The sequence below is a fragment of the Ixodes scapularis genome, unplaced genomic scaffold, assembly GCF_016920785.2.
Source record: "Ixodes scapularis isolate PalLabHiFi unplaced genomic scaffold, ASM1692078v2 PGA_scaffold44__24_contigs__length_19508400, whole genome shotgun sequence".
NCBI classification, from domain to species: domain Eukaryota; kingdom Metazoa; phylum Arthropoda; class Arachnida; order Ixodida; family Ixodidae; genus Ixodes; species Ixodes scapularis.
In genome coordinates this window covers 5,545,761-5,573,383 of record NW_024609873.1, presented here as the reverse complement: position 1 = coordinate 5,573,383, position 27,623 = coordinate 5,545,761, and the positions used below count along the sequence as shown (strand labels likewise).

The 27,623-nt window shown below is 46.6% G+C and overlaps 1 protein-coding gene across 1 annotated transcript in view; it reads right to left on the bottom strand.

Moving 5' to 3' along the window:
- The window catches only part of LOC8025848 (diacylglycerol kinase delta), a 384,159-nt gene that overhangs the window by 79,892 nt on the left and 276,644 nt on the right, over positions 1–27,623 (bottom strand). The window contains exons 2-4 of the mRNA XM_042293119.1: positions 16,598–16,645; positions 4,936–4,998; positions 1,745–1,825 (exon numbers count right to left, since the gene is read on the bottom strand). Coding sequence (XP_042149053.1) covers positions 1,745–1,825; positions 4,936–4,998; positions 16,598–16,645 — 192 coding nt within the window. The remainder of the gene's footprint in view (positions 1–1,744; positions 1,826–4,935; positions 4,999–16,597; positions 16,646–27,623) is intronic.

Here is a 27,623-nt window from a genome sequence, read left to right as displayed (position 1 = left end):
GACATAAAAAAAAAAAAAAGTTTTGCTTTACAACAAAGGCATTTTTTGATACTATTATCATAATATTCCATAAAATCCTACATCAAAATCACAATTAAAAAAAAAAAAAACTTGAATAGGGTTAGATTAGATATCAGAAACTGCACTGGAACTTGATCATAAACTAACACTGTACCATCCTGTCCCTCACAGTGTTTGGCTTGTTCAATGAGGGATTGAAACGTGTTGACAACTGCAAGCCTTCCTCAGGCACACTCATCCAGCACCTTTCCTAGTTCTTTTTCCACTCCTTTCACAACCATAACGCCCTAATCGGCATAAGTACAGTCTTGTACAAAAGCACAAGTACATCTAAAACTAAAAATTAAACTTAAAGGGCCAGTGACCACTTACCGAAATTTTTACTGAAAGCCCAACTGCCTAGAAAAATATTTGCAACCCGAAATCTAGAACCCAGACTTTTCAGGATTCCCGGTTCGGGGGTTCTTCGCTATGAAACTTCGCTATGAAACTTGAGCAAGGATGCTAGACCCTGTTAGCTCCATTCAGCTACGGTGACCTAGGTTCGGCTCCAAAGACGTCACTTTAATGTCCATTGTGGCCGGTCTTTTGCCTCCAAGTTGGTGCAAAAAAATCCTCTCCCCTCTCGTTCCCGTTCCTACTGGTGTCTTTTCTTGCGAGCTTCCTACCAAGACAATCCTCTGATGGAGGGCACCACTTCTGGTGAGAAAGGTGGACCGACTGTTTTGGGACACTCGCAGACTCTTCCTTGGTCACTTAAAGCGATGACACAGAACCCGAAATATATATATATATATTTCTTTTTAAATTCTAGGCTACCTAGAAAGGCGCATTCGTAACTGAAAGCAAATAAAATCCAAAAAATATAATTTTTCTAAAAGGAACGCCGAATATGCGTCGATTTGAAAGGAGCTTTAATAAGTGCATAAATCTCATTCACTGTGACACTGCAGTTGCCTAAGCTGATCCTCTGGTAGGGGTTCAACTTCATTTGTCTTTCTCAACAAATACACAACCTTGCAGCAAAGAAAAATTTCGAGTAGCATCTTGAGACCATAATCTAATGTTATCCACAAAAAAAAAAAAAAATACTCTTGGGCATATTTATGAAAAGGCTGAAAAATGCGCATGAAACTGTAGACCTCAATGAACGAGAATCAAGTGTAAATTTACTCTAAATAAAGCACATATAGACACCACACTCAAAATCTCGACAAAAACTTCCAAATAAATCTCTGGTTAGCAGCTAACATTTCCACAAGGCCCTTTTGCGCAGTTCTGTTTTTTTAATGGCTCGCATGATAGCGACGGAAAGAGACCCATTAATTCACTCAGCTGAGGTTTAATGACGCCCTCTACAGCGGGACCTCAAAGCGATTGTCGTCTCAAAGTGTCTAGTATACTCCGAAATTTGTCGACTGATAAAGTTACATAAAAAGTGCAACCTTTCAACGAGGAATCTTCAAAAAGTTGCTCATATGCAAATCTTTACCTAAGTAAAGGTTCATTCCAGCAAGGTTACAACAAACAAAGAGAGAAGAATTGCTTTGTAAAAGCTAGTTCCCTCAAAACAATTTTGTGCTACTTTCTCATCATTTTGCTCTCTGAAAACAGACTTCATGCGAAACAGTTCGGCATTCAAACTCAAATGCTCCAAACGAGAACTAAAAAAAAAAAAAAAGAAGGAAGCTGTATGGAAGAAACACAAAAAAACTGGACTTACCTGGAAACTGTGGTTTGCATTCTTTGTACTACACTCCGCTACGCTGAGCTCAGTGAGATCAATCTCCTCGAAAATCACAGACTGCATAGAGGGGAAAAAAAAAAAAAAAGAAAGACACAGAGTGACACCACAGAAAAAAGAAGTAAACCAATATACCCCTATACTCATACACCCAGAGTGACAGTTCGACAATCTCCGATCCCCGGGGGATAAAGGGCAGTGGGGAAGACTGACAAAGCAACCAACGGGACAGACAAAGAAAGCCATGGCCCACGGGTAGAAAGGAGGACGACAGGTTTGAGGAGGCACGAAGGAGAGCGGGCTTTTTTTCCAACTTTAGAAGCGCGCTGGAGCCTAAAGGAGGGGACGACGTGTCGCTTGATGGAGGGATCAATAACCAATCAATAAAGAAAGCCACAAAAAAAGCATGAGAAAGAAGAAAAAAAAAGGGGGAAGAAATGAGGTTTCCCCTCTTCTCTTCTTGACCCAGTTGACAGCCCCTGGGCACCCTCACACCACACGCCCCCCAGGCTCAACTGTCGTGCGGGGAAACTCGATGTCAGAAACTGTCGACCTCCTTTTTTTATTTTTTGCAATACACTCGCATCTTTTGTTTGCTTTGTCCTCGTTTTGACATATGGTAAAGCCAATAAGCGCCCCCGACCCCCCCATGTGGGCAAAAGCGGTCACGTTTCTCCATAAACCGTGGAGTGACCGTCGTCAACCGCTGTTTTGTAACCTGTTGCTTGGTTTGAATGTTTTTTTGCCTACTATTTCCCTGTCCCGATTCGGCTACCCTAATCCCCATAATCCCACTCCCTCAAAGAAAAAAAAAAGTCAGTGCAAATAACGGCAACAGAATAGGAGAAGGGAAAGCAGCGACCCTAAAGCGATTGAAGCATGAATAAACGGGAGTTCTTTCATATGCTCGTTGGCTCCCCACTTCCACTTCCCCTTCCCCTTCCTTTCCTTCCTTCCCTCCCCCTCCCCCCAAAAAAAAACAAAAGCGTGCCGAGATTGACGAAAGTCAGAGCTTGATGCAACTGACTTTCGCTAAAAGTGGCACTGGGAAAAAGAAACGAAATGGAGCAAAGCCACCTTACACCTTGTATAAGATGCTTAAGTCTCGGAGCACGGGAGTGGAGATGGAAAGCCACGAATCAACCATAACTTTGAGGCAATGAGAAACAGACGCCACAAAAAGGCTTACTGCACCTTTTATAACCCGCTGCTCTTAGGAGCTAGACTGATTAAAGCTTTCGCAGGAGTTACGAGTTATGCAAGAGCCAACCTGTCTTTGCGACCTTATGCGATGGTAAGAGGATTCCAGCTTTCAACAGAGTGTTTATCTTAGCTCCAGCATCTATCTTAACAAAGGCGGAAACCCGATGCAGCTCTTTGGGTTTCCGCCTAAGCAGCCAGCTGCGGCCGGTGGAAACCTTGGTCGGCAGGAGTCGCGATTGAGTTTCAATCCAGCGGACATTGTGTCAGAGGCTTGTGAATGCGGCCACTGAAGCCGCCATTTTTTGTGGACTTTTTGGGGCCATTTGCGTCTTCTCTTTTTAGCTCCTAAGTGAGGCAGCATTTTGGTAAAGCTTCTGACCCTTTGTCTACAGCACCGAGTCTTTTGTTTTAGAGTGTTACAAAGACCCCCATTTAGAAGAACAATGTTCACCAAATAAGCCGTCTGATCCCCAACGAGGAGTCCGAAATTGATAAATCCTCGTAATCCCAAATGATCACAATGAGAGTTAAGTTTGTTCGGCAGAAATGGTCGGCCATAGCTATCCGTCAAGCTACTTTTTATCCAGATTCAACAGTTTTCTCATCAAATTATTATTTAGGATCGTGAAGGGGCTGTCTGCTTCATGTGAGAAGGGACAGTATCCATGGGCTCACTTGATGCTTTTGTCTTTTAGCATGCAAGTTAAAAAGTTTCCTTTGCACTGAAAGGTAAGTTTTATTTTATCTGAGAGTTCTTAAAGTTTTTAGCAAGCCGTGGGAGCCCTTCAAGGGCGGGTGTCTGCAACAGTCTGGGCACATCTCAGGACAGTGCATGGTTAGAAACCCGTCTTGACACATTTACGTGGAAGACGGAGATTATAAAGATGAGTGAAACAAAATCATGAACAAACATTTGTTGCAGCATACCGTTAAAGGGGTAGGGAAACAAAATTCCAGCGCTCATTTTCTAGCTTGAATGTGATGCATGTTGCACTCTAACCTCAAAAACACCAGTCTTCCGTTGAAAGGCACAAGAAAACTAATTTTAAAGCTAAATAAACAATCTTTCAATGTGCATCTCGTGGATGCATGCGGAGCCTATTTGGGAGGTAATCTAGCAACACTGGGGAACTTGCTACGTAGTCGTGACGTAGCAGATTCCTTTGGAGCAGCACCGCTCTTTGGAATTTCAACATTTTCCTTTAACAATCCTCCTCAACTCACAAATCACGCATTGTACCAAACAGTTCAAGAAGACAGAAAGGAAGGACTCCCTTCTTTCTCGGACCCTCGTTCGTGCAGCCAGACGCAGTTATTCTCCCCCTAGAAGATTAGCCCGTCCCTCAAAACTCGAACAAAAGTTGCTATTCCCACCCCGTTCAGCCCTAAGCTGACAGTGTTGTGGAAGCTACGTGCTCCTTGGGCCAGCCACACGCTCGTCACCCCACGGGTACTTTGAACGGCTCGGTTGTAATGTGCTGACGCTAATAACACCACCACAACGCTGAAAACGCCACCAAGAGAAAAGCTCATAATCACGCCAGCCTTTCTACGTCATGAATCTTTTCTTTCTGTTTTTGTTTGCGCCGGATATCCCACGACGCATCGTGCACTCCGTTCGCTTCTCTTCGAGCGCTTGCTCGAATGCACCCTTTGGAATGAAAAATATAGCCAGTCGTTCAAAATACAAACGTGCGATTGTCATTTACGGTTATTATCCGTCATGCTTGACTTATTTCCGAACGAAATTTGAATATTTCAATTTTTGTTTCCGTGCCCCTTTAAGCAAAACACATAGTTGACTCTCAGTGTGTTCAAGCACAAATTTCAGTTTCAATCCAAGGAATGCACAAGATATAAACAACCAACAAACCACCACGTACAGGCCAAAAAATAGAAGGGGTGTTAGTGGCGCATGCCTCACAAAGTTGCTGAAAACAAAAAAAAAAGGTATACTCCAAACGCACCTTGCTGTCTTTTGCATAGTAGAGTTTCCGTGGCTTGAGCCGAAAATACCTTTTTTTCCACCTCTGAAAGAAAGAGGGCAGAAAACAGTAAGCATACCCGCACAAGCGTTACATCACGACCGACATCACGAATGGCCAATTTCACATCCAGCTGCCAGAGACAATGCCTGCACAAAACCAATAGATGGGGCTAAGCTTAGCCCTACCTACAGCCAATGGTCCAAGATTAAACCCCACTCCATGCCAGAGGTGCGAACAAGTGAGCTGGCATCCGAAAGAATGACCACGAAGGTGGAAACCCGCGCATGTGTCGGACATTACGAAACGCAATCCAGAATGCATATATATCGCTGAGAGACACGAAGCGGCGTTACACAAGACTTCCCTCCTGATATAAAAATAACGTGACTTTTTCAGGATTTACGCTGGAAAATCCTGTCATTGTGGAGCACCAGTATGTCTGCTTCATGCACAAGGGTTACGATGGTGTCACTACGCCAAACTCTTACTGGCTGATAGAAAAAAATAGGGGGAAGACCTCAGGGCACCTAGCATTGAGGTCTACCCACTATCTGTTCAATTAAAGCCAATCACAGCTCAGCGTCGTTCTGACGTCATCGCAACTCCTGCGCAAGAAGCATACGACTTGCTCTCCATTTAGGATTCAGATTTCCAATTTTCGGTACTTGGTGAAAAAAAGGAAGCACCGATAAATGCACACACCGAATATATTGTTTTGATAAATCAGCGAAAAGAGAAGGGGCAAAAGTGTCTGACGTTAACTGTATGGCACTTTCTAATTAATTGATGGTGTCTTGAATGTAATTACAAGGCGTGACACAGCTAGCACGAACAAGCAATTGCCGGTTTCTCCACCTTTTCTCTTTGGCCAGAAAGGATGTCATAGAAGCTACTAGTCCAGTGGAAAGTGCTTGTTCGGGGCACCGACCAAAGTGGTAATATTTGACACTCGCGATTATCTTGCCCGAGTAAAATGTGAAAAAGTACAAATGTCAACATGGTGCTGACTGCCAGGCACAGGCAATATCAAAAATACATGTACCTTCGATACTATCTTTTGACACTTTTTGTGTATCGGTATTAGGTATCGTTCGCCAGAAATGAAAGTATTGGTGAATCGTTATCGAAAATACATTTTAGTGTATCTTGTATTTTCCCCATACTCGATACTCAAAAAAAAAAAGTAAAAAGAGGATGTGCCGCAGATTATGAGGTTGCTGTAAGTCCGATTCTGGGCCAGTGGTGTGCATGCATGCATGCACGTGCGCGTGCACGCACGCACACACACACACACAGCAAGAGCAGCAAGGCGATTGCACACTGGGGGCAGAGAGGGGAAGGGGGGACGGGCACCTCCTCTCCCTGTTGTAAAATCTCCTGCCACCACACGCATGCCTTGCCAATGCTAACAAGCCATTTTTATTTTTTTATTTTCGAGGCTGTAGCCTTATGGCTCAGCTTTTTTTGCGTAGAAAGAGGGGAGAGCAGCAGAGCAGCTGGTGCGGCCTGCGAATCTTGCAGTCACATGAAGAACGTTAGTTTAAAAATTTTGCTATGCTGCATATAGAAATGATTGTTTAAACGTCAACATGGCTTCAGTCCAACGCTAAAGTTCTAATGTTAAGCCCATTAGAAAACAGTCTACTATATCGAATACACTCAACGTATCCCAGAAACCACGGATAAATTTCGTAACTTAGCTAATTGTATTACAAGCTTTATTAATATTGGCGATTTCAGTGCTGTCTCAAAATATTGAGGATTATCCGGTATCTGTACCGGAAATCCCTTTCAGTTCTGTATCTTGTATCGGTATCGGCAATACAATTTTTGAGGGTATTGGGTATCGGTATCAAAGGTACTTTTTTGAAGTACCGTGCCCAGCTCTGCTGACTGCATCAAGCAATGCATGATGAAGCTCGTGTGAACGTTGCCACAGGTAGTAGTGCTGCTATTGCATATGCAGTGAGCACAGACACGCCATTTCTTGTAGCTTATTTTAGGACAATGTTCGAAGCATATTTCTAAAGGTTAGTTTTTTCAGTTTTTATTTGTGTTAGTTCAAAATGCGGGAGGTTCCCGAGTTCCACTTCCTAAGCTCGTGCAGTAATTTGATGTCGTGAAATGCCACCCCGTCCCATTCATTTTCAAAATTAAAAACAAACAAACACATATTGTCACGAATGACAATTGATGAGGCGATGATAACTGAAGAAACTAAACGTTTAATTGGACAAACTTGTGCCCAAAACAAACAAAACAAAAAGGGAACAGAAGAAAACAGCAGAGCGTCGCGGGCGTCGATGTCGGCGAAACCGCACGATCGAGCGCTGGGGCGAGACTGAGTCCGGCTGGCCACGCGGAGCCCCTTTTGTACACGTGTGGGCTTCTGGAACAATGAGCGTGGAAGGTTCGGCGTGCAGAACATTCTAACCTCGAATCAGCAACACGGTTCTCGAATTTACCAGAACATTACATTAGAGTCAACAAAAATGCGTACCCGTGGCCAGGAATCGAACCCTGGGTTTCTGCGTGGAAGGCACGCGCGATAACCGCTAGGCCACGAGCGCGCTGCCTGCTTGGTCAGCTGCGCTCGCAACAATATTCCCTTTAGAAAAAAAAAAAAAAAAAAAAGCCTACAAAATGTGACATACAAGAATTAGGTGCTACAGTTAATTCACAAAGAGTGTTCAGATTTCTAAACCTCGTTTAGAAATCCAGGATGAGAAATATGGTCCAAACCTGCCACGTGTGGAATCCCATAAATATAGCAAATACAACCGGTTCAAAGAAAGAAAGAAAAAAAGAGAGCTCAATGAAATTAAGTTTTAGGGCAAGTCTCCATGGAAATGCTTAAAAACCAAAACTCTTACATTTAAATACCAGCCACACTTTGCCAATGAATGATGCTTTCAGTAAAGAGTCGCAAACTTCTAGAACTGGCTCCTGACCTCTCTTCCAGTTCTAAGGTTGGCAACCAATGGGAGAGCTTTAAAGCGTTGAAAAGTGGGTGGAATACTAAACTCTCAAGGACATGAAAACATCACCCTCGAGAAAGCCATCTGACCCACAGCAAAACATGCTTCACACCCATCAAGCTTACTTTTCGCGAAAGCTAGTAAATGACTGCTACTACTTACCATAAAATACCGAGCAAGCGCCTACGCAAAATTTGAAGATAATCGCAAAAAAATAGAAGATGGGCGCATGTGAGGTCATCAATTTTACATATACTTATATGTACTGTGCAAATTTTTTCAGATGTTTCAAATTTTGGGGGTGGGCGCTTAGTGCGGAATGGGCGAATGCATAATATCGTACGGTATGTCTATTGACATTCCATATGAGACGGCCCCTGAAAGCCAAACTAATGTGGGTGGTTAAGATGAAAACCCTCTACAAGGTTCGACTAGAGCCAGTAAATAAGCAATGCTTCAGAAGCGACGACACTCGGGCCATCCTGATGCTGAGAATCATTGTTTCCAGTTATCCGAAGTTTCGTCTCAAATTGCAGGAAATGTTAGGACGGTCCCTGACACGACCAAAAAATGCTGCCTGAGCTTTCCGACACTGCCCCTAAAGCTCCGGAAGTTGTACATGCATTTTCGAATCGCGACAACCCCGAATGGCGTCTGCTCTGCATTACATAGTCAGTTGCAGGTTAAAAATAGTGAGACAAATTCTCCCCACAAAGCTCTCTACTCGCCACAATTGCCAGTTTCCTCCTCTCCACTCGCCATCTCTCTGGTGTTCCCTCTGCTAAAATGAAAGGAGAGGAGGGCTTGTTAGGAGGAGCTTATAATGCTTTTCTTAACCTGCAACAGACCATGGGCACCCAAAATGGCAACACCCACGAGAGATGTGGGAAGTCAAGTACCGACACCCCAAGCCACAGAACACAGGAGTTCCCCAGAGTGCCCTCAAGGATTCCTCGAGCTCCCAAATATCCCTGGCTGTCCCTGACCCTGGTAGAAAGGTTTTTCCCAGTTTTAGTTAATTTGAGCTACCCATTGATGCATAACTATGAGCCAAACACTCTCTAGTATCTTACATTATTGTTTACATGATCTGTAGTCTGTTTACTGCTTTATTAGTTTATTATAAGATAGTAACTATAATTACAGTAAAAAAAGAAGGGTGTGACTACAGGCCCTCATTATTTACCACTTTACAAGAGTCTTTGTTTAATTTATCATCTCATTTCTATGTGCATTTTCTCGTCAAATTAAATTACTATTATTATCATTATTATTATTATTATTATTATTATTATTATTATTATTATTATTATTATTATTATTATTATTATTATTATTATTATTATTATTATTGCTGCTTTAATTCCGAAACCAGAAGGGGTTTCTCAAATTCAGAGAGTTCGGGAACCCCTGCTGGTAACCTAGCCCCTACTTAGTGACTTTACGCTAAACCTCTCTGAAAAGTCTGGGAAGTCGGAATTTTCCAGACACCAAGTTTGACAAGTAGATATTTATTGAAACCTGTCTGGTGCCTGCATTCAACAGGCTGAAAACCCGGTAATTAGCGTAATCTGAAGGAATCTCAATACCACGTTGAGTGCACTCGGCCCGGAAACCGCAATCCCCTCGTGAGCCGACGTGGGCATGTTCCGTAATCCCATCGTCGAACGCATCAACAGCTCTCGCTCCCCCGTTTGACGTCAAACAGTGAAGCGCGCCTTAAGCCTCGCCGACTTTGTGCGCCCAATTCATGCGCTCCGCTCTCGCCTAAGCTTCCGCATTTAAACTTTCACCCACGTTCAATGGCGCATCTGAATACCGACATTTAAGACATTTGTTGCGCCTGAGAAAAGCCTCTCGCACGTTGGTGGTCGTATTATGCTTACGGCCCCCATTCACGCATTATTTCACCAGCGAGACTCGCTTGGGTCACGGAACTGTTTTTAACCCTCTCTCGTACGAAGCTACCAAAGCCAGAAAGCTAGGTTTGAGAGTTGCAACATTTTACGAGGTCAATGTCGCAAGACTTTGCGCTTCACAACACATTAGTGGATAAGTCTATGCAATGGCTCTTTATATATATATATATATATTACATGGAATGTGTTTGACGGGGCTTTTTTATGACAAATGCGTCATGACGAGCGTCATGAATGAGTGACACGGTGGGAGCGTTACAGACGTTAAGCGGATGTATAAAGTTAATGTATAAAGTTCAAAACCTGGCGGGGCTCGAACCAGGATTGGAGCGGTGGCGGTCGGATACTACAGCCACTGTCTGAGCTACTAGCGGAGGTGATCTGGAGGGGTAACATCTTTATTTAAATGCAAACGTGCCGGCGAGAGCAGCAGGTCTTGGATGAGAATGATAAGTAAAACTACATAACGCAAAAACAACAACCAAAACGATAAAAAAAAACTCAACTCAACTGCGCACCCATTAGTCACTTTCCAAGTACCACCTAAGCGTAAACATAACAAAACATTACAATAGACCACTTCAAACATCTGCGATAACGGAAGTCCTCTAAGGTCCCAGGCTAGCAGGAAATTAGTTTTTTGCGGATTCGCTGTTCGTTAGGAAAACAAATCGCACGGTTGTTTATACCTAATGAGCACGTTTCCTTTTCTTCGACCTAGACTTCCCACACATAGTTGGTAAAGGCCTAGATGAGCACGAAACCGCGATCACACAGGCCGGGATCGCACTGTTTATACTTTGCAGTGTTGTATTCGCTTTTCTTTTTTTACTTGGGTGGCAGGTGACAGCAATATTGTGCCCTTTAAGTCTCTTTATCCGATATAACTTTGTACAATCACCCACAGATATCTAAATCCGCGCATTGGCGTCTGATATTGCCGAAATGACGGCGATCTTTAACCGTGTTCGCACGCCAGCCGGATGTCAGGTACGGAGCAGACGACATGCACAGATGAGAGGAGAGAGGAGATTTCTTTCTCCGGTCATTTTAGAGGAACGGTCGCCGCTGAAATGGCGCTGCCGTTTCAGAAATGGCACGGCACAAGCGCAGACGCGAATCCTCGTGGCGAGTTTCCCCCGAGAAGCATGCTTTCCCCCGGAGAGAGTCTCGATGCGGAGAAGCCACCCCTACACGAGGCGCGCGGAGGATTGCCGCGAGGCACCGCTTTTGACGCGCACGGGGGCTATAGAGAGCCTAGCTTTAAAAGAGGGGGCAACTGAAACCACGGAAGAGCGTTTGCAATTTAATGGCGGACGCCTCGGCGCTGATTGGTCGGAAGTGCGCATGCGTTGCGTTGAAGACGATAACGCTTTCGTCACTTGCTTGCGGCTCGTACGACAAACGTGGCCCCTTAAACCACGTGAAGCCGATCACGCAGTTGGAAACACTCTGTAATCTAGGCACACCAATAGAAGCACCCTAGCGATGATTCAGTGCGCCTTGATGGAGGGAGTTACCGCAAGACCAAACCGACACGTGTTACGCAAGATAAAAACATTAAGCAGCATGGCGCTAAAAGCGCCAATTCGTTTGGTCCTTAAATAAAGACGTTTTAAAGCAAAGCAAGAACGACCAACTAAGGCAGTGGCGCGCGATTAAAGGGTCCATGAAATGAATTTTGGACTGGGATAAATTGGGATTTTACCAATCGGATATTGTTAGTGCGCTAAAAAGAAAACTAGTACACGAGGGTAGAAAGCAAAACGCCCGCTTTTCGGTCTGGAAATATGGTGAAAACACGCGTCCCCGTTATTCGCTAAAACGTCGATTCGCTCAAATGGCGCTTTTCGCTAAAACGTCATTTGGTCATGTGACATAAGCCCAAGTAAAACAAATTACATTTCACTACCTACAAAAAAAAAAAAAAAAAAAACACGTTCCTTGGGAATACTTCGGAACTTTGCGTTCACAACACAACATTTCTCGGTTTCATCTTAGATGATCAGTTAAATTGGCACGCTCACACAAAAAACATACAAAAATATGTTTTTTTTTTTTTTACAAATTACGTTATATAATATCTTCAGAAACCTATCTTAAATCTATATAACTGCTTTATACATAGCCATATTTATTGTATAATTACGTTGTACGGACTAACGTTTAAAACAACAATGAAACATGTACAGATTGCCCAAAATGCTGCATGGAAGCAGTGTTTTTTTTTTTTTTCTATGCTAGGGTTAACATTATTTTCGGTTATAGCTTATTAACATTTTCACTGTTCAACAACATCCAGAACACCGTATATCCACATTAACTTTCAAGCTTCTCTAGAATCGTGTACACAGCCCCTCGATACTACCCACTCCCATCATGTACGCGAATGTCACTCATTGTTCCGCAAATTCAAACTAACTACGGTGCTTTTTCCTTTACATATGTAGCAACAAAAAGATCGAGCCTAAGCACTTCTTACGAGTTGTGAATGCGAAAGCATGCAAGAGCCGCCTCGGTGGCTCCGAGGCGAGAGCGCCGGCCTACGGATCCCCAGGTGGCGGGTTCGAATCCCGACCGAGGTGCCCGCAATGTGACGGAGGCTTATTGCGGAGAAGGCGCCGTGTAACCGAGCTTTCGGTTGCACGTCAAAAGATCCCCGGGTGGTCGAAATTAATCCTCAGTCCTCCGCTGGGGCGTGCCAGATGCCCGTCGTAGGTTTCGCACGTAAAACTCCCAAATTTTACTTTTGAAAGCATGCAAGCCGCTCGTCCGCTCCCTTTGTCGTCTGCTGCGTACTTTTCGTCGCCGGTCGGCGCGCGTGCTCCCCCGAGCACGCTGACCTTGGACACTCCGTGCCCAGGGAAGCAACGGCGCGCTGATGGACACGCAGCGCCATGGGGTGAGCGGTCGTGGAAACTGACGAGCGCAGCGGCCAACGGGAGCCCCGTCCACGCGCGCCAGCCAATGGAACCGAAGGCGAAATCCATCAGCCTTACTTCGCTCCTAATGGGATCGGGGAAACTAGGTGCCGTTTTCGCGCTTCAAACTGATGACGTCAGCACGCTCCATGAGACCCAGTTAATGCTCTCGCATTAAAACAAGGAACGCTCTACCGGAAAGTATAACATCGATGTCACGTTTTTGAACATTCACCCTCGCCTTGCTGTCATATATTCGCTCTCAAAGTTCACTGGAAAGAAACCGACCCATCTTCTGCTGATTCCTTCCCATTTGTTTTTTTATTCATTCATCTGTTCTGAACTAGCATTGAAGATAAAACTGCCTGCCGTTCATTTTGTACGGATCATATCAAAACTATGCTCTCTTCAAACAAGTGAAGGCTTGTTTGGACATTTGCGACTTCTTAAGACCGAGTGCCTCGGAACCTTTTAATATCTCTTACGACGAGAGGACACACTGGCGCCATCTATTGGACAGTAGTGTAAACTTGGCGTTCCCGCATATTTTCTGTTTTTCCCGCGCATTATCCTTTCTTTCTTGGCTCGAAAAACTCATAGGTATTACGCACATTTGACCTCGGAAATCCCGCGAAACCTTCGCTCTCGTGAAATGCAGTTCCAGGGTCACCGCATAGATGGCGCCACCGTGCCAGTGTGTTCTCTTGTCCTAAGAAAATTTAAAAATTTTCAAGAAGTCTCGTCTATCTCGGTCATACTCGGCTGCAAGTGCGTGAACGGACCTTTAAACACATGTCGCATACTAAAGGAGTTTGGTTTGTTCTTTATTATTACTAGCATAAGAAGCGCGTAAACAATCAGTGTCGTCATTCGTTTTCTCGTCTTTTAAAATTAATTAGTTCTATGTATCGTTATTTAGCGAATCGGGGGTCCCTTAAACAATATGTTAAAACACCTGAGACTAGGTGTAAAAGCCTCGATACAATCAAAAGTGGAAGAGAGAGGGAAAGGAGTCCGTCAAACGACGTCTCAATGATTCAACACTGATTGAAGCTTTCGCGGTCCTGGGCGAGTTGGGACGTCGCCTGGTTGAACTGGAAGCCGAAGTGGCCTTTTGTGGCATATGCCTGCGGAAGAAGTTCGTTGACCCTGAACTCTTTAAACACCTGTCCACACCTGCTATTCCTTGGTCCACCAGGAAGAAGATTTTGGAGACCAACAAGGAGGGAACAAGTGAAAGGATTCTGGACGTCCGCAACGCCAGTGCAAGGCTGTGGTTTCTACTTCTGAGAAAGGACTTCGAGCATCACAGAGGCCATCACCAATGGAACGACGTCAAGAGGACCCACTTCAAGGGGAATTGGTGCACAAAGCGGAAGCATGTTTTCAACAGCGTGAAGATGTTAAACACTTGTGGAGGCCAAGTCGGAAAGATGGTGCATTAAAATGATGGGTGGCAGAAGTGTGAAGGGTTTGCTGTTCTGCGTTCAAGCTTCTCTCGTGGATCCATGTAAAGAAGTTGTATCTAGAAAGACTGAAGAGTTTCTGGGTAAGGGGCCGAGTTTCGTCTAAATGTGAAGCCGACAAGATTGGATTAATTGAAACGTCCTATAACTGACTTCATTCCCTGTCTCTTCTACTTGTGGTTGTATCAGGGTTTTTTCACACCCAGTCTCCGATGTTTTACCATAATGGTGAACTTACACCAGCTCGCCGGCGCCCTCACTGTGTGTACCTTAAAAAGTTTTCTCTAAAAATTTTTTTATAACCTTGCCCACACATAGTTTGTACTAAAACTGCTAGTGCCAAAATAAACTTTAAGTTAATAAATAAAAAGCGTGTTTTGACGATCTTCAATAAACTCGGAGGCGCACGGAATGTTTTGCGAATGAGCTGGGCACATGCTGTGTGCAACGGCTGTGTGTGTGGGTGTGACGTCACCCAACTTGACGTCAAGTCCGAGTGCCATGTCCGGTCATCATGTCACGAGACACCCTAATGTCGAAGTCATAAAGCAATCGTCAATTATAACGCGTTATCTCGAAACCCAGCCCTATCACATTCTGCGTTAAAAAAAGTCACGTATATTACGTATATTATTTAATTGTTGTATCTTATTATTATGACACGAAAAATATGCCTGTTTTGTATATGTTACCTGTGCGCGCGAGTGCGCATGTACGTGCGTGTGCGCGTGCGTAATCGAAAATGTGCAGATGAATGAACCGTACACTCGATCGATAGAGCCTAGGAAGCGGCCGAAACACAAAACTCTTGGGCGGAGGCGGGACTCGGTGCCCTCAGGACCCCTGTGCTTCTTCGAGCGGCTGCCGAAAGTCCTCGATGCGGTAGGTCTCCCGGCAGCGTCGCAATGCAGCAGAACTGCACGCTTCGTCTGATCACCTGCTGATACGGTAGGCAGAACTAAAGTCACTGGATCCTGGGAGCGTATACGGCTTTCCCTGCCTGCTACCTGGACACAAACAGGTACTAACGTACAGACGACAACAACCGCGCAAGGCGATTGGCTAATCGGTCTCCGTTGCCATGGCAATGGACATTCAAATCCTTCGACAGAGTCGTTTTAAGGCAGTCGCAGCAAGATAACCACGGAGAATCATCGTACCGAAGGCGCTTCTCGCCAACGTAATCGTCTTTGGCACTGGGTATGCAATCAACTTATCAATCACGCCCATCTCCAGGGATATCTTATAATAATATTGTTGTTCTCCGAGTATTTAGAAAATTACTTTCGACGCCTCCAAGCACCGACACCCAACCTGGTGCCGGTACGAAGACGATACGGTTGCTCCGCCGGTGTGTGGGTAGCAAAATCTCGGTACAGGAGAAACGTACCCGTCACCGGCGAATTTAGATTGACTCGCCAAGAATGGAGAGATCGAGAAGAAATTGCTCATTTGATGAGCCAAAATGGCGACCATGCACGGAGCTGGGCGCTACTGTCGCACGATCCAGTAACTTTACGCGGAATAATACGGCAGTGTTTGCTGGCAGAAAAATCCGAGGCATCGCCCGGCGTCGGCCGGTTTCACCGCTCCTGACGAGCGATCCATTTCACGCTCGATTCCCTCAACGTTCGAAAATGAGATGGCCGCACCACCCCGCCCTGTTTTTCTGGCGACTCCTATCCGTCTTATTAATGCACCGAAATGTATCCCATTAAAGGTGTTCCGGACGCACACGCCGCCACGCGGAAAACGGTACGACTCTCTCCACATGGCACGTGTGCGTGGTACGAGCTCGCTGTGCTCCGGAATTCCTCTCACTGTTTGCCTCGCCGGGTGCACCCGTGTTATTTCGTGTTTATGTGCTTTAAACGGTATCATCATCTGCGAGAATCGAGGCCACGTTTGAATATATCACGAGAACTTTCATCGTCGTACCGTAATCGAAAATATGCAGATTAATGATTGAATGTATGTTCGATCGAATATATGCATGTATGTATGCATGCATGCGTGGATATATATGCATCCACATGCATATGTATATGAATGCGAGATCAATGTAACCAGTTCGCCCAACCAGGGTTGCGCGGACGTGCTCAAAAAACAATCGCCGTCAAAAAGCGCGAACACGTTGGAACGAAAGATGTTCGATATTTAAGTGGCCGCGATACGAATGAAAAAGCTTAATAATTCCACTGCACCGATCTCAAACACTTTTTTAAACGTCGCTAGCAGGCAATCGATAATACTACCCTGCTTATGTCCCAAGCTGAACAGGATCGCTCGCGCGCTGGTAACGATCCGCCAAAAACACCATTCATCGACCTTCCCTTCATGATTGAAAGAAGACTCACTTGGAATGAACTTGTTTGTTTCAGCAGGCTGCCTTCCTTGACGCAGACCTGGAGAGCACAGAAAGGTTGGGGATTAGTCACTCGCAAAGAGTCGATTCCTTAACTGGACACACGCAATAAAAAGTCAGGCATGTTCACGAATTATCGCTCGGTAAGTGAAGATCGGTGCAATCCCGAACAAAAAGAAACGCGACCGATGGAGCGACAGCCCCTCACTCTTGTCGCATCGCTGAACGGTCGGTCGCCAGCGGATGCTCTCGCGCTGCCTGGGGTGCGCTTCCGAGGGTATTTCAGTTTTCCGCCAGATTCGTGAAGTTGTCAGTAAGGCACGCGTCTTTCGTGTACCAAATAATAATAAAAAAATCAGTTTAGTTTCTTTATTTTAGTGAAAAAGGAAGACCAGCGAACCTGTACGCTCGTCCCGTGTGTTTCTTCTTCGTCCTCGTCTGTTTTGAGCGCTGTTTCCTACGGTAAGGCAGACATGCAACATATCTTATGGAAGTCCCCATATATCGTACCTAAGGTATTTAAGACAATTAACGAATGGGAGGCCGCGGTTGTAAGCCCCACCAAGGACACCCAACTCGCCATCGTACAACTCGCGGAAAGAGAAGTGCAACCCAAGACCTGGATCCTTTAGGACTCGAGGGGACCACTTCCCAACACCAACTGAGCAACACAGGCACGAAGGGGAGCCCGGACTCAACAGACTTCGGAATCCATCTTCCTTTGGGCCCAATAAAGTCTTTATTCATTCATTCATTCATTCATTCCCACCAACTCGCCCAACTATCCATTCTTCCATGACAGCGGGAAAGGTTGCCGCCATCTATGAGCGACGACGGCAACCAGACTCGTCTGGTTGCCGCCGTCTTTTATAGATGGCGGTAGCTGCCCAGAGTTTTGTGTCGACATTTGTTTGGTACCGGACACAAAACTGGGGAAACTAGTCCTTAACAGCTCCGCTGTAAAAAAGAAATATTAGCTTTAGACTGATATTAGTGATATGACGTTTCACCCAGTAATGTGCGACTGATAAAAGGGTTATTATGTGTCATCACGGGGCATCCGAAATGTTTGTACCGCATCGCAACACGATGAAGGCGTAAAAACTCTCTGGTCGGCCGAGAGAACATGTCAAGCCTTCTACCTGCGTCTTGTGCACGCCAAGTCTCTGCCCGCTCTTACCGTTGACCAAACTCTATATATACGGCTCTGGGTACAGACAATAGGAAGTATTCATTGGCGGCCATAGCTGCGTGCACGACTGCTGAACGCGTGCTGATGGCGAGCTTCCGCAGTTCTTTTGTAACGCGCATTCCGCACCCTCAAGATTGCCGGTCTTAGCAGCCTTTTGATGTGGGCTCGTTCAGAGCATGCGCTCTAGACATCACCCATAAATATGGCGCCCAGTGAATACTCCTTATAGCATCCATCCATCCATCCATACTAAGGATCGCTTCCTGCGCGAAGCATGTGGTTGGATCCGATTTCGCGGCATTCGCGTCGAATAAGCTTGAACCCGAGTACGCACCAAACTCGGACGTGCTCAAAGGCTTTCTCGAAGTGCACACCCAAAATATGGCGGCTTCGGAGTAGCACGAACTCTTGAAAAGGGGAAAGCTCTCCGCAACACGCGTATACGACATCCGGAACTGCAGACAACGCTAGCAGTGCGCATGCGCAATAGCGAAACTCGCAACCGTGCAAAGCCACGTTGAGAATAGAGACGGGGCTCCAATGGCAGTCAATGCCTCCTCGATAGCAATGCCGTAGTGCTGGATCCTCCACGTCGCAAAAAACCAAGTAAATCACCCATTGAATATTGCTCGTGTCGCGTTTGTTCCAGCCCTTAATTTTAGCTGTACCGTCGCAGTCAAAACTGGATAATGTCAGTTGTCCTTATAATTCAGCTATCTTATTACAGCGATAGCTATTGGCGGCGCGTGCGAACTACAGGGGGCGCGTCTCCAGCTATCATCGTCATCGTTTGTGACGTCACGGGTAGGACAGACTGGGACAGACCGCGCACATCATGGATCGCTCGGCTGGTCAGCTCGCTTCATGCGCTGTTTGGGTAACGGGCGGCAAAGCCTGTTTCACGGGTTGTGTTCATTGGATGAAGTGATATTTGTCGCAGGGCATTTTATCATAGCTTGAAACGGTGGCTCGCATAGTCGTGGTCACAAACACTTTTGGCGCTGCGGTGTCGAAGCGCTCAAATGGTGGTGTGCTCTTCTCTACCCCACTACAAAAAGATACACGATAAAAATAGAATATACAGCGCTTTACCTCACTACAACATCTACCATGGTGAATAGGGGGTATTTTTTTTTTATCGTGATAAGGACAAACTTACACTGAGAAAGGAATGTCTCATCAAATTAAAAATAGGAAAGCGAAATTTGATAACCTCTCGCGAGCGTTGTAAACACTTCAATGAAAGCAACTCCGCGTGTCCTGTTGGTTTGTGTTTTGTGAGATCTCGCCTCTTATCAGTTCCAAGTTGATTCCTTTTGGAATTTTGTAAACCAGTAAACAAGTATTTGCTCACAATATTTGTCAGGAAGAAGGGTTGGCTGCCTTCCGGAGTCGTTTAAACTAATCACTGTATATTCACCCGGTCGACACGAAATGTGCGAGGCCCACTCGCAATCAAAGTCTGTTAAATCCAGAAAGTCGGTGATACTTTCCAGCGTCCCAAAAAATAAGGCATTTATTTATTTGATACCCACAGCGCCTTTCGGCATTACAGTGGGGGGGTTATACACAAAAAATCAAGAATGAAGTCACAGGTACTACATTGGAAACATTCATAAAAAGACAACCAATCGAACAAAAAGGATTTCGCGAACATGAAACAACAAAGTTACAACTATCGCGACACACGGAGAAGATTGCAACAAGTTTTACAAAAAACATTATTAGAATCATGCTATGAACCTTTTCAATCGAATGACGTGACTGTTTCTAGGGCAGCATAAAAAGCATCATTGTCTATAACAGACGCTATGGTTGAAGGCAACCGATTCCATTGGGAAATCGTTTTAGGGAAGAAAGAGCTACTGTATGCTACAGTTTTGCATCTAAGCTCACGCACTTTGTGGGCATGATCCACACGAGCAGATACATAATGTGGTGAAGAAATATAGGTTTCGCATGGAATACCAGATTGTGAATGACATATGCTATGGAAAAGCTTTAAACGAAGCTTTGCTCTGCGGTGCTCGAGTGTGTCTCATTTTAATGTTTGTCTTGCACGCGTCGCGCTAAAATCACCACCCCGTTATGAATTACTACTGTTTGTATGTTTATTTTTTGCGGACATAAATGCGCATAAGACGTGATGCGCTGCTCGGCGAGTAATTTTAAATCTGTAAACAATTCTTAGTAAAGATTGCATAGAACCAATTAATCAATCGCCTGAATTTGCCGTGCCATGTCCGACAAGTAAAGAATTTATGAAAATTTCTGCTTTTCTATCGAGCAGAAGTCGCGATGTGACAAACTTTCTTGCCACGTATTCAATGCGGGAGGAGCTAAGCGTCAGCAACTGTTCATTCACACTTGGATAGAAGCGTCGGTACCGCGGCAAGCTCAATGTGGCTAAAACAAGTGTGCAACAGAACTGTAGGCGGGCACACCGCTAAGAAGACCGTCACGTCATTTACTCTGGTGAATGCAAAACCTTTCTGTACAACAACTTCCACAACCCCCCCCCCCCCCAAAAAAAAAAAAAAAAAAAGAAAAAAGGAAGAAGAATTAGAGAGGCTGTGGAGAGCCCTGACGCACGCCGCGCGAGCTGTAATGTGAAGCTCCAGGGTTGTTTTCGAACATTTTATATTTTTAAATATAAAAAAAAGCAACTTTGGGGCGTTGTTATTCATTAGATCACTAACAAAAACGTCATACACGTTTCTTTAAATAATAGACCGTTTTTATTCGGCATAGATGCGAACTAACAAAGCCACTCAATGCTCTAACACAGCGTGCCGTCTGCTCGCATCCTACCAGCGCCGTCCCAGGAAAGCGCCCGCGAGGTGGCGCCACAGGAACGTCTCGTCGCATTTCCATCGCTTATCACCCGGGCGAAAAATGCTGAGTCACTGAGCTGTACACGCATGCGCAGTGTCCAATATACCGCACAGCAGAGCAACAGCGCATGCTCACAAGGCGTTCCACACAAAAATGGCAGCGCGCAGAAGCCAATTTTTGTAACGCCTTCTGCGCGATTTTTGCAAAAGGCGGCGAAAAATCTGAAAATACTACTAGGGAGAGCGCTACTAAACATAAGGATTTTGCGGCGTTATTCCGATGCAGAGCTTGTAAGTGACAAAGAAAATATTAACCAATCCTAACCAGAGACACAAAGAAAATGCGCAATGTTTGTCTTTTGAATACAAAGTGAAAACACGAGAGGTAAGAGGAACATTTATAAAATAATTATAACAGTATAGTTACTCGACAGAAAACGAAGAGAACTCAAATTCTGTCGCTCCTTTTTAACGGTAGAAACGCCAACACAAAATTGCCGTCTGCAACTAATGGCCGGAAACTGCTGACGCCCGCTTTTTTTTTCCCCTCTTTAAATGTGCGTGCGGCAGTTTGGACGAAAGAGTTACTAACGGCTTCGCTTTGTAGAATATACATACAAGTATAGAAACAATAACTCGACGTAAAAATGCATGCTTTTTACAAAGCAGAAGAAAAGACAGCGCGTTTCTAACACCCAGAGTAATTCCATCGTCCCCAAATTGCGGACTGCAGCGTCTTTCCCCCAAAACAGTTCGTTTCTCCCGGTTCCCGGTAGTGCTCGCAGGCAATGCGAAAGGTCACCGCGAGCCTCGTCCCGCCCCTCTACATTTGCCTCCCCCAAAACTAGGGAAGCAATTAGGCCTAATGGGTATAACGGTCCCTCACCCGCGTATAGCCTCGTACCCGGAGCCCAGTTCCCCAAACACAGAACCAAATTTGACCCTTCACAAACTTGTCTCCTCTTTTCCCCCAAACTACCTTCCCTAAAAACCCTTCCCCTTATAACGCATCAAGCACAAAACTTCCAACCAAAAGAAAAACGACGCCAAAAAAAATGGCGGAACAAACGCAGACGACACCACCACAAGCAGACGCGCAGGCGAGGCGGCCATAATCGCCGTCCTGTCCGTTGCACTCCCCGCGCATGCGCCGGAAAACTCCTTTTTTTTTTCTCTCCCGAAACCCTGGTGTAGACAGTGGATATAGCTCTATATAACTTGGGCGCGTGCGTCCGCGTCAAGTGACAAGGATCATAAACTATGCGCCGCGCGCCGAAAAAGAGAGAGAGGAAGAGGAGCCTTAACGTTCCCGGGTTTCATCTCTCCCCCTTTTCAGCCCCCGTAACGTTAATTGCCAATTAGGCGCAAGGGGAAGCTTAAGGAATGTGCGCGCACGCGCGCCATGGAACGGGAGGAAAGGATTCGACCCTTTTTGGGAGAGGACGCACACTCCTCGCGCTCTAATGGCGGAAAATGGTTCACATGGAAATTAGGGAGAGGGTGTAGTGGGAGATGAGAGAAAAACTTCGAAATAAGACAATGCAAAAAAAGGAAAAAAGTAATGCCCCATTACCCAAAAATAAATCAGTAAAAGGGTCATCGTAAGACACGTATAATCCGCTCAAGAAAACTCGGAACATTTATCGAATAAAAATATTAAAAAACGATGTTGCTCAATTTTAATTTTTTTCGTTTCTTTTCGAGGTGTCACCGAAAAGTTTGCCTTTGACGCTTTTCCGAATTTTCTGCGTAGCCCCCTAATAAATTGGGAATTTTCGTACGATCCAAAACAGGAACCCGTTCTCATTTCAGTGCGTCGTTAAACTTTTCATACACAAGAGAAAACATTTTTTTTTTGTGTGTTACCAGTTTGTAGATACTGTCTAAGACGTTCGTTGTACGACACTGGTCATGCAAGCACTGTCTGCCGACCCGACATGCTACATAAATGCGTGAATCGGTCAGACTTGGGCAAATGCCCGACGCGTGCGCGCAGATAATTCTATCGTCATCAGCGGACACCCTATGTTTTACACACACACGCGCGCGCGTACACACACACACAGGCACACAAACACACACACACAAACAAACAAACACACACAAGCTGCAGCTTCTTCGGGGCCTCCGCCTCGAAGAAGCTGCAGCCCCTCGCAACGGAACCTGGTTTCACGTTTCGAGCGGCGCAGAGCTCGTTTCCAGCCTCCTCTATTCCCTGGTGCCTCGTTTGGAGTCCGATCCATCGCGGAGAGACGGACGGGCTCCATTTGGCACCGTTACGAAGATGATGATGACGACGACCACCGAGGTTCGGAGTGTCCGAGGCGTCGCTTCCCGCTCGACGCCCGTGCTACCCTCACTCCAACGCGTCTCGTCACACGGGCGCTCCTTTCTATAGATGCGACGGTATTTCAAAGCAACGTGTTTAGAGCGGTATCCCGTTCACCGGGCATAAGTGACCCCCCCCCCCCCCCCCCCCCCCTTGGCTGCCGCTATGTTGGACAATTTTGACCCCTAGGCACGTGACCGTATCAATTCCTGAGGTTTTTACCCAAAACTGAGCCGAGATTTCTATTGCGATCATTGTCAAAAACACGATCAATTATTTTTTCAATACTGTTAGCCCCAGAGATAAGTGTCTAGCTCCGATAAAAACCCCAAATACAGCACCGCGGCTGATGGCATCTAGCGCAGCTATTGCGAAGCTGCCCTGGTTTTTGTCGTAAAAGCACATTTTGAGCTTTGAACAAACGCAACATAACTTATCTCGTCGGTACCATTATTAAAGATGAATAAGCGATTATTTGTGCGCAGTACTTCGTTAAAATCTAGACGTAAAACTATAAGCTCACGTGTCTAGAGGTAAAAAAATGTGCAACATGGCAGCGGCCAATTGGCGCTCTAAGGCCCTCTAGGTCGTTGGTTCCCACTTAAGCGCGAAACCCATGCACGACGAAACCGTCCGATCCGACGTGCGAACTGCCGGAATGACCTTCGGGGCGAGGGTTCTCGTAGCACCGGAGAGCGTTGAAAACCCTCGCCTCCGACCGTCGTATTGCCTGGTCGGACGTCGGATCGGACAGTTTCGTCGTACAGTCGGCACGGAATGAGACGCGAACAGTGGGTGCGTGGTTTTCGCTAGATGCTGCACCACCTGAACCAGATGGGAGCTGCAAGAAGATGGCTCCTCCTTCGATGTGTCAGACTCTTGCTCAGTGCATCCAAACCTTCGGTGTTGCGTCTCTAGGTGACTCAGCGTGGGTCGAAAATCATGTGCTCCATGTTCGAGTTTCATTCCGTGCCGACTGTACATCTGTTTCGCGCTTTACGCCGGCGATGCGTCGGATGTCGCAAACACCGCTGCGATCTGTTACATTCCGTCAGTCCTACCGCAGCCTACATTATATACGACCCAATATGTAAACGATAAAGCAGAAAAAAAAGAGCATTGTCATGGCGCTCGTCGTCTTTGTGCATGACCGCCCAAGCCAATCACGCTCAGGCACAGTTGATGTGCGCCGCATTCGTGCGCTTTTTTGCGTGCGCGTGATTATAGCTGGTTGATTGGTCCCATCGGATTGTATAGCGTGGTAATAGATTGTTCCGATATATACCTCCGATTACGATACCGATACGATGCACGCGCAAAAGACGTCGGCGGGGTATCGTTATCGGAGTTATCGGAACGTTTTACTAAATCTCCACGTTGCGCCGAACCGATGCCTGTTCACACGGACAAACGCCTGACTCGTGCTCCTTCGACACTCGGTAACCCGATTCGATCTAGACTGAGACAGCAACTCGAACGCGACGACATAGGGACTATTCACTGGAGGCCATACCTGTGTGCGCGACTGCTGAGCGCGTGCTCACGGCGAGCTTCCGCAGTTCTTCTCCAACGTGCATTCCGTGCACCATCAAGATTGCTGGTCTTAGCAGCCTATTAATGTGAGCTCGTTCTGAGCATGCACTCTAAACAGCACCCACAAATATGGCGTCCAGTGGATACTCCCTATAGTCGGGTGACTGCTGTACAACGTTCTTCAGCAGAAGAGAGAGCCGGTGCCAGCGGTTGTTGCGGGGTCAATAACAAGCTTAAAAAAAAGACGCGTCAATTATTATTTTTTTGCGATTGCTCTACTCCATCTAACAAACATGTGCAGTCCACGTGACTTTGGAATGTGTGCCGTGCATGCGCGAGTTCTCGTACAGACACAGTCCAAGTGCGAGCGTAGCAGAGGAACACTGTAGCAGAGGCTGCGGTCTTTCGGGATTGCCGTTGATACTTGCCTGCCAAGCACGTTCGCTCGTGCAGTCACTGCGGCGCAATTAGTGCCACTAAATAAGCTACGCTTCAGAGTAACGACACTTGGCCATTTTGTGTCGTAAAATCATGGTTGCCAGTTATCTGAAGCTTTATCTGAAATCACAGGAAACACTTTTCCGCTCTCTACAAATGTTTCAACAGTTCGTGACAGAGCAAAGCAATATTGCATGAGGTTCCTAACACCGAATCTAATGCTGAGGAGGTCGCACTTTTGAATCATGACGATCGGCAGTTGCGTCTGCTCTGCATACGAGCCAAAATGGCGGCGCCCACAAGAATGCCGGGGAACGGAGTGCCCATACTCTAAGCGCAGCTCATTCAGTGGCTCTAGGCGCAATCATCGCTCAGGGTATTTCCCTTTGGCTTCACTCGCGCCTCCCTCCGTCCGCACATTTGCCACCTAATGTTGGATTTGGATATCACCAGAAAGTAGTTCGGCTACAGACACTTGCGTTTGAGTGCGTTTGACTGCATGCGTTGCGTCGAGAACAGAAAGCGAGTGACCGGCACATCTGTGCTTCGTATGAAGCGTGGAATCCAATTCAAGGAATCATCTTGGCACGCCATAGAAGAGCAGGGATATCCTGGTTTCTCGCAGCCGCAACGCAGTCAAACGCAACTGTCTGAACCAGGCTTAAGTCTTTCAGCAGGTGCAACAACCAGTTGCGCGCGTGGAGAGCGCGAGACGACTCGGGCACTGCCAACAGCCACTGCCGCCTGCCCGGTTTCACGCGTGCGCTAAACGCTCGGTGAGATCGGTCTATCCTTGTCGGGCCCGTCTGATATGGGTGAAAGGGGTACGCGCCGCTGTCGCACTTCTAATGCATCGTACAAAAGAAAGTGGGCACACACTGCCTGTGAACTTGCGTTTCCTTCTCGTGCGACGTCGCATTGATCGTATAAAAACTGTCTGCACATATATGTTCGAAGCGATGCGTGAAGCCCACATGCTTCGAAGGAGCTATCTAAGGCCTGTCCGCAGACTGCCATTAGAGACTTTTAGGGAACCGCTTTTGCACAACGATGGGCCGTCCCGTACGAAATGCGCGTATGCGAGTCTTCTGCCGCAGCGCATGCGCAGTTCGTACCGGAAGGCCCATCGTACCGTATCGGATGTGAAAAAACTGTTCCCTAAAACTCCCCATTATGCCTGCAACGAACGCCGAGCGCGACGTCTTAGTTACGCGAGCGGATGAGCAGCAATGAGAGAGGATACATGAGGGACGCCGAGCTTTGCTTCGGCGTCCCTCATGTTCCCACTTTGAGAGACCGCTCCACGTGTATGTCGGCGTCTTTGCTGGGACTTGGGGCCGTTGGTTCTCGGTGCACTTCTTGGGCGACGCCACTTGACGTTCCTTTCGGTCGGAGGCGGTGAAGGGGCGACAGACACCGCGTGCCCAATTAGGATGGCGGAGAACACCAAAGTGTGCGCGAGAGAGGACGCCAAGTTCGTTCGCGTTCTCGGTTCCTTCCGCTTCAGGGAGCTACGACGGCGTAGCTCGGCGTGTGACGTCATCAGTGCCTTTCGCTCAACTATTAACGCTACACTGCGCTTGCTCTTGCTCGTTGCCGAGTTGGTTTTACGACTACGTAACTCCGCAGCGAAAGTCGGATGGTGGGTCCGTTTTGGGCGCTTAGAGGGGAGGAAGCAGACATGTATACCGAACGTGCTACTAGAAACGAGTTCCTTTTACCTAGTTACTTTTTTTTTAGAAAAGGAACGAGTAACGTACTTCGTTACTTTTAAGGGGAAAAACGCGTTAATTTATAATTAAGAAAGAAAATTGCGCGACGATCACACCATGTGATGCGATTAGACAGTGACAGTTCTACGTGCTTATTGGAAGATGTGCAATATGCACATCGTCTCGTCCGAACCACGTTCCCACTCCCAGCCAGGTAGGAAGGAGAGGAGGCGAACACCAGCTCAAGCAAGCCTGACGCGAAAATCTCCAGCAAAGCCGGAAGTAGAGGTTTGACAGCCTGGCAACCACAGCAGCGTAGTCTGACAACCGGGGGATCCCTACTTCCGTCCGCCATTTTGGGGCACCAACGCGATATCTCGGGAAGAAAAAAGAGAAAGAAGTGACACCAATTGGGGTGTCATCGCGAAATCCGGCGGTTCTAGCGACCAACAAGCTCCGCCCATTGGCCAAACATCAGTGTATATAAACGGTTCTGGAGAACGCCCCCAAGGGCGTCCAAAACAGCTGTTGGGGCCAAATCAGCCGCCATTGTCGTCCAACAGCGTCGTTTTGTTTTGGTCCTCGTTGGGGGCGCGTCGTGTCGCCTCGAAGCTCATTCCCCGACGTCACGCCACATGAACGTCGGCGTGCGGGTGGGTCAGATGAGACACCAGAGTTCGAGCCGATCGTCGAGGGCAGTGCACAACCTCGCGTTACGGGAATGCGTTACGGGAACCTACTAGGGACCGGTCATGTAACAAACGTTAGAGTTACTCAAACCTCTCGAGCGAAAGGTGCTCGTAGCATTTGAACTCACTTCGATCTTTGTTGATGGTATGTACGACCATATTTCTTGCTCGAGCGCCGTTTCGTTTACCAGATGGAGCAGTAAACGTTTGCGTTTCGCGACACGCGACGTCACGACGCTGTTATAAGCCCCTCGCAAGCAAGGTCCAATTGCGCCGCAAACGCTTCGCGCG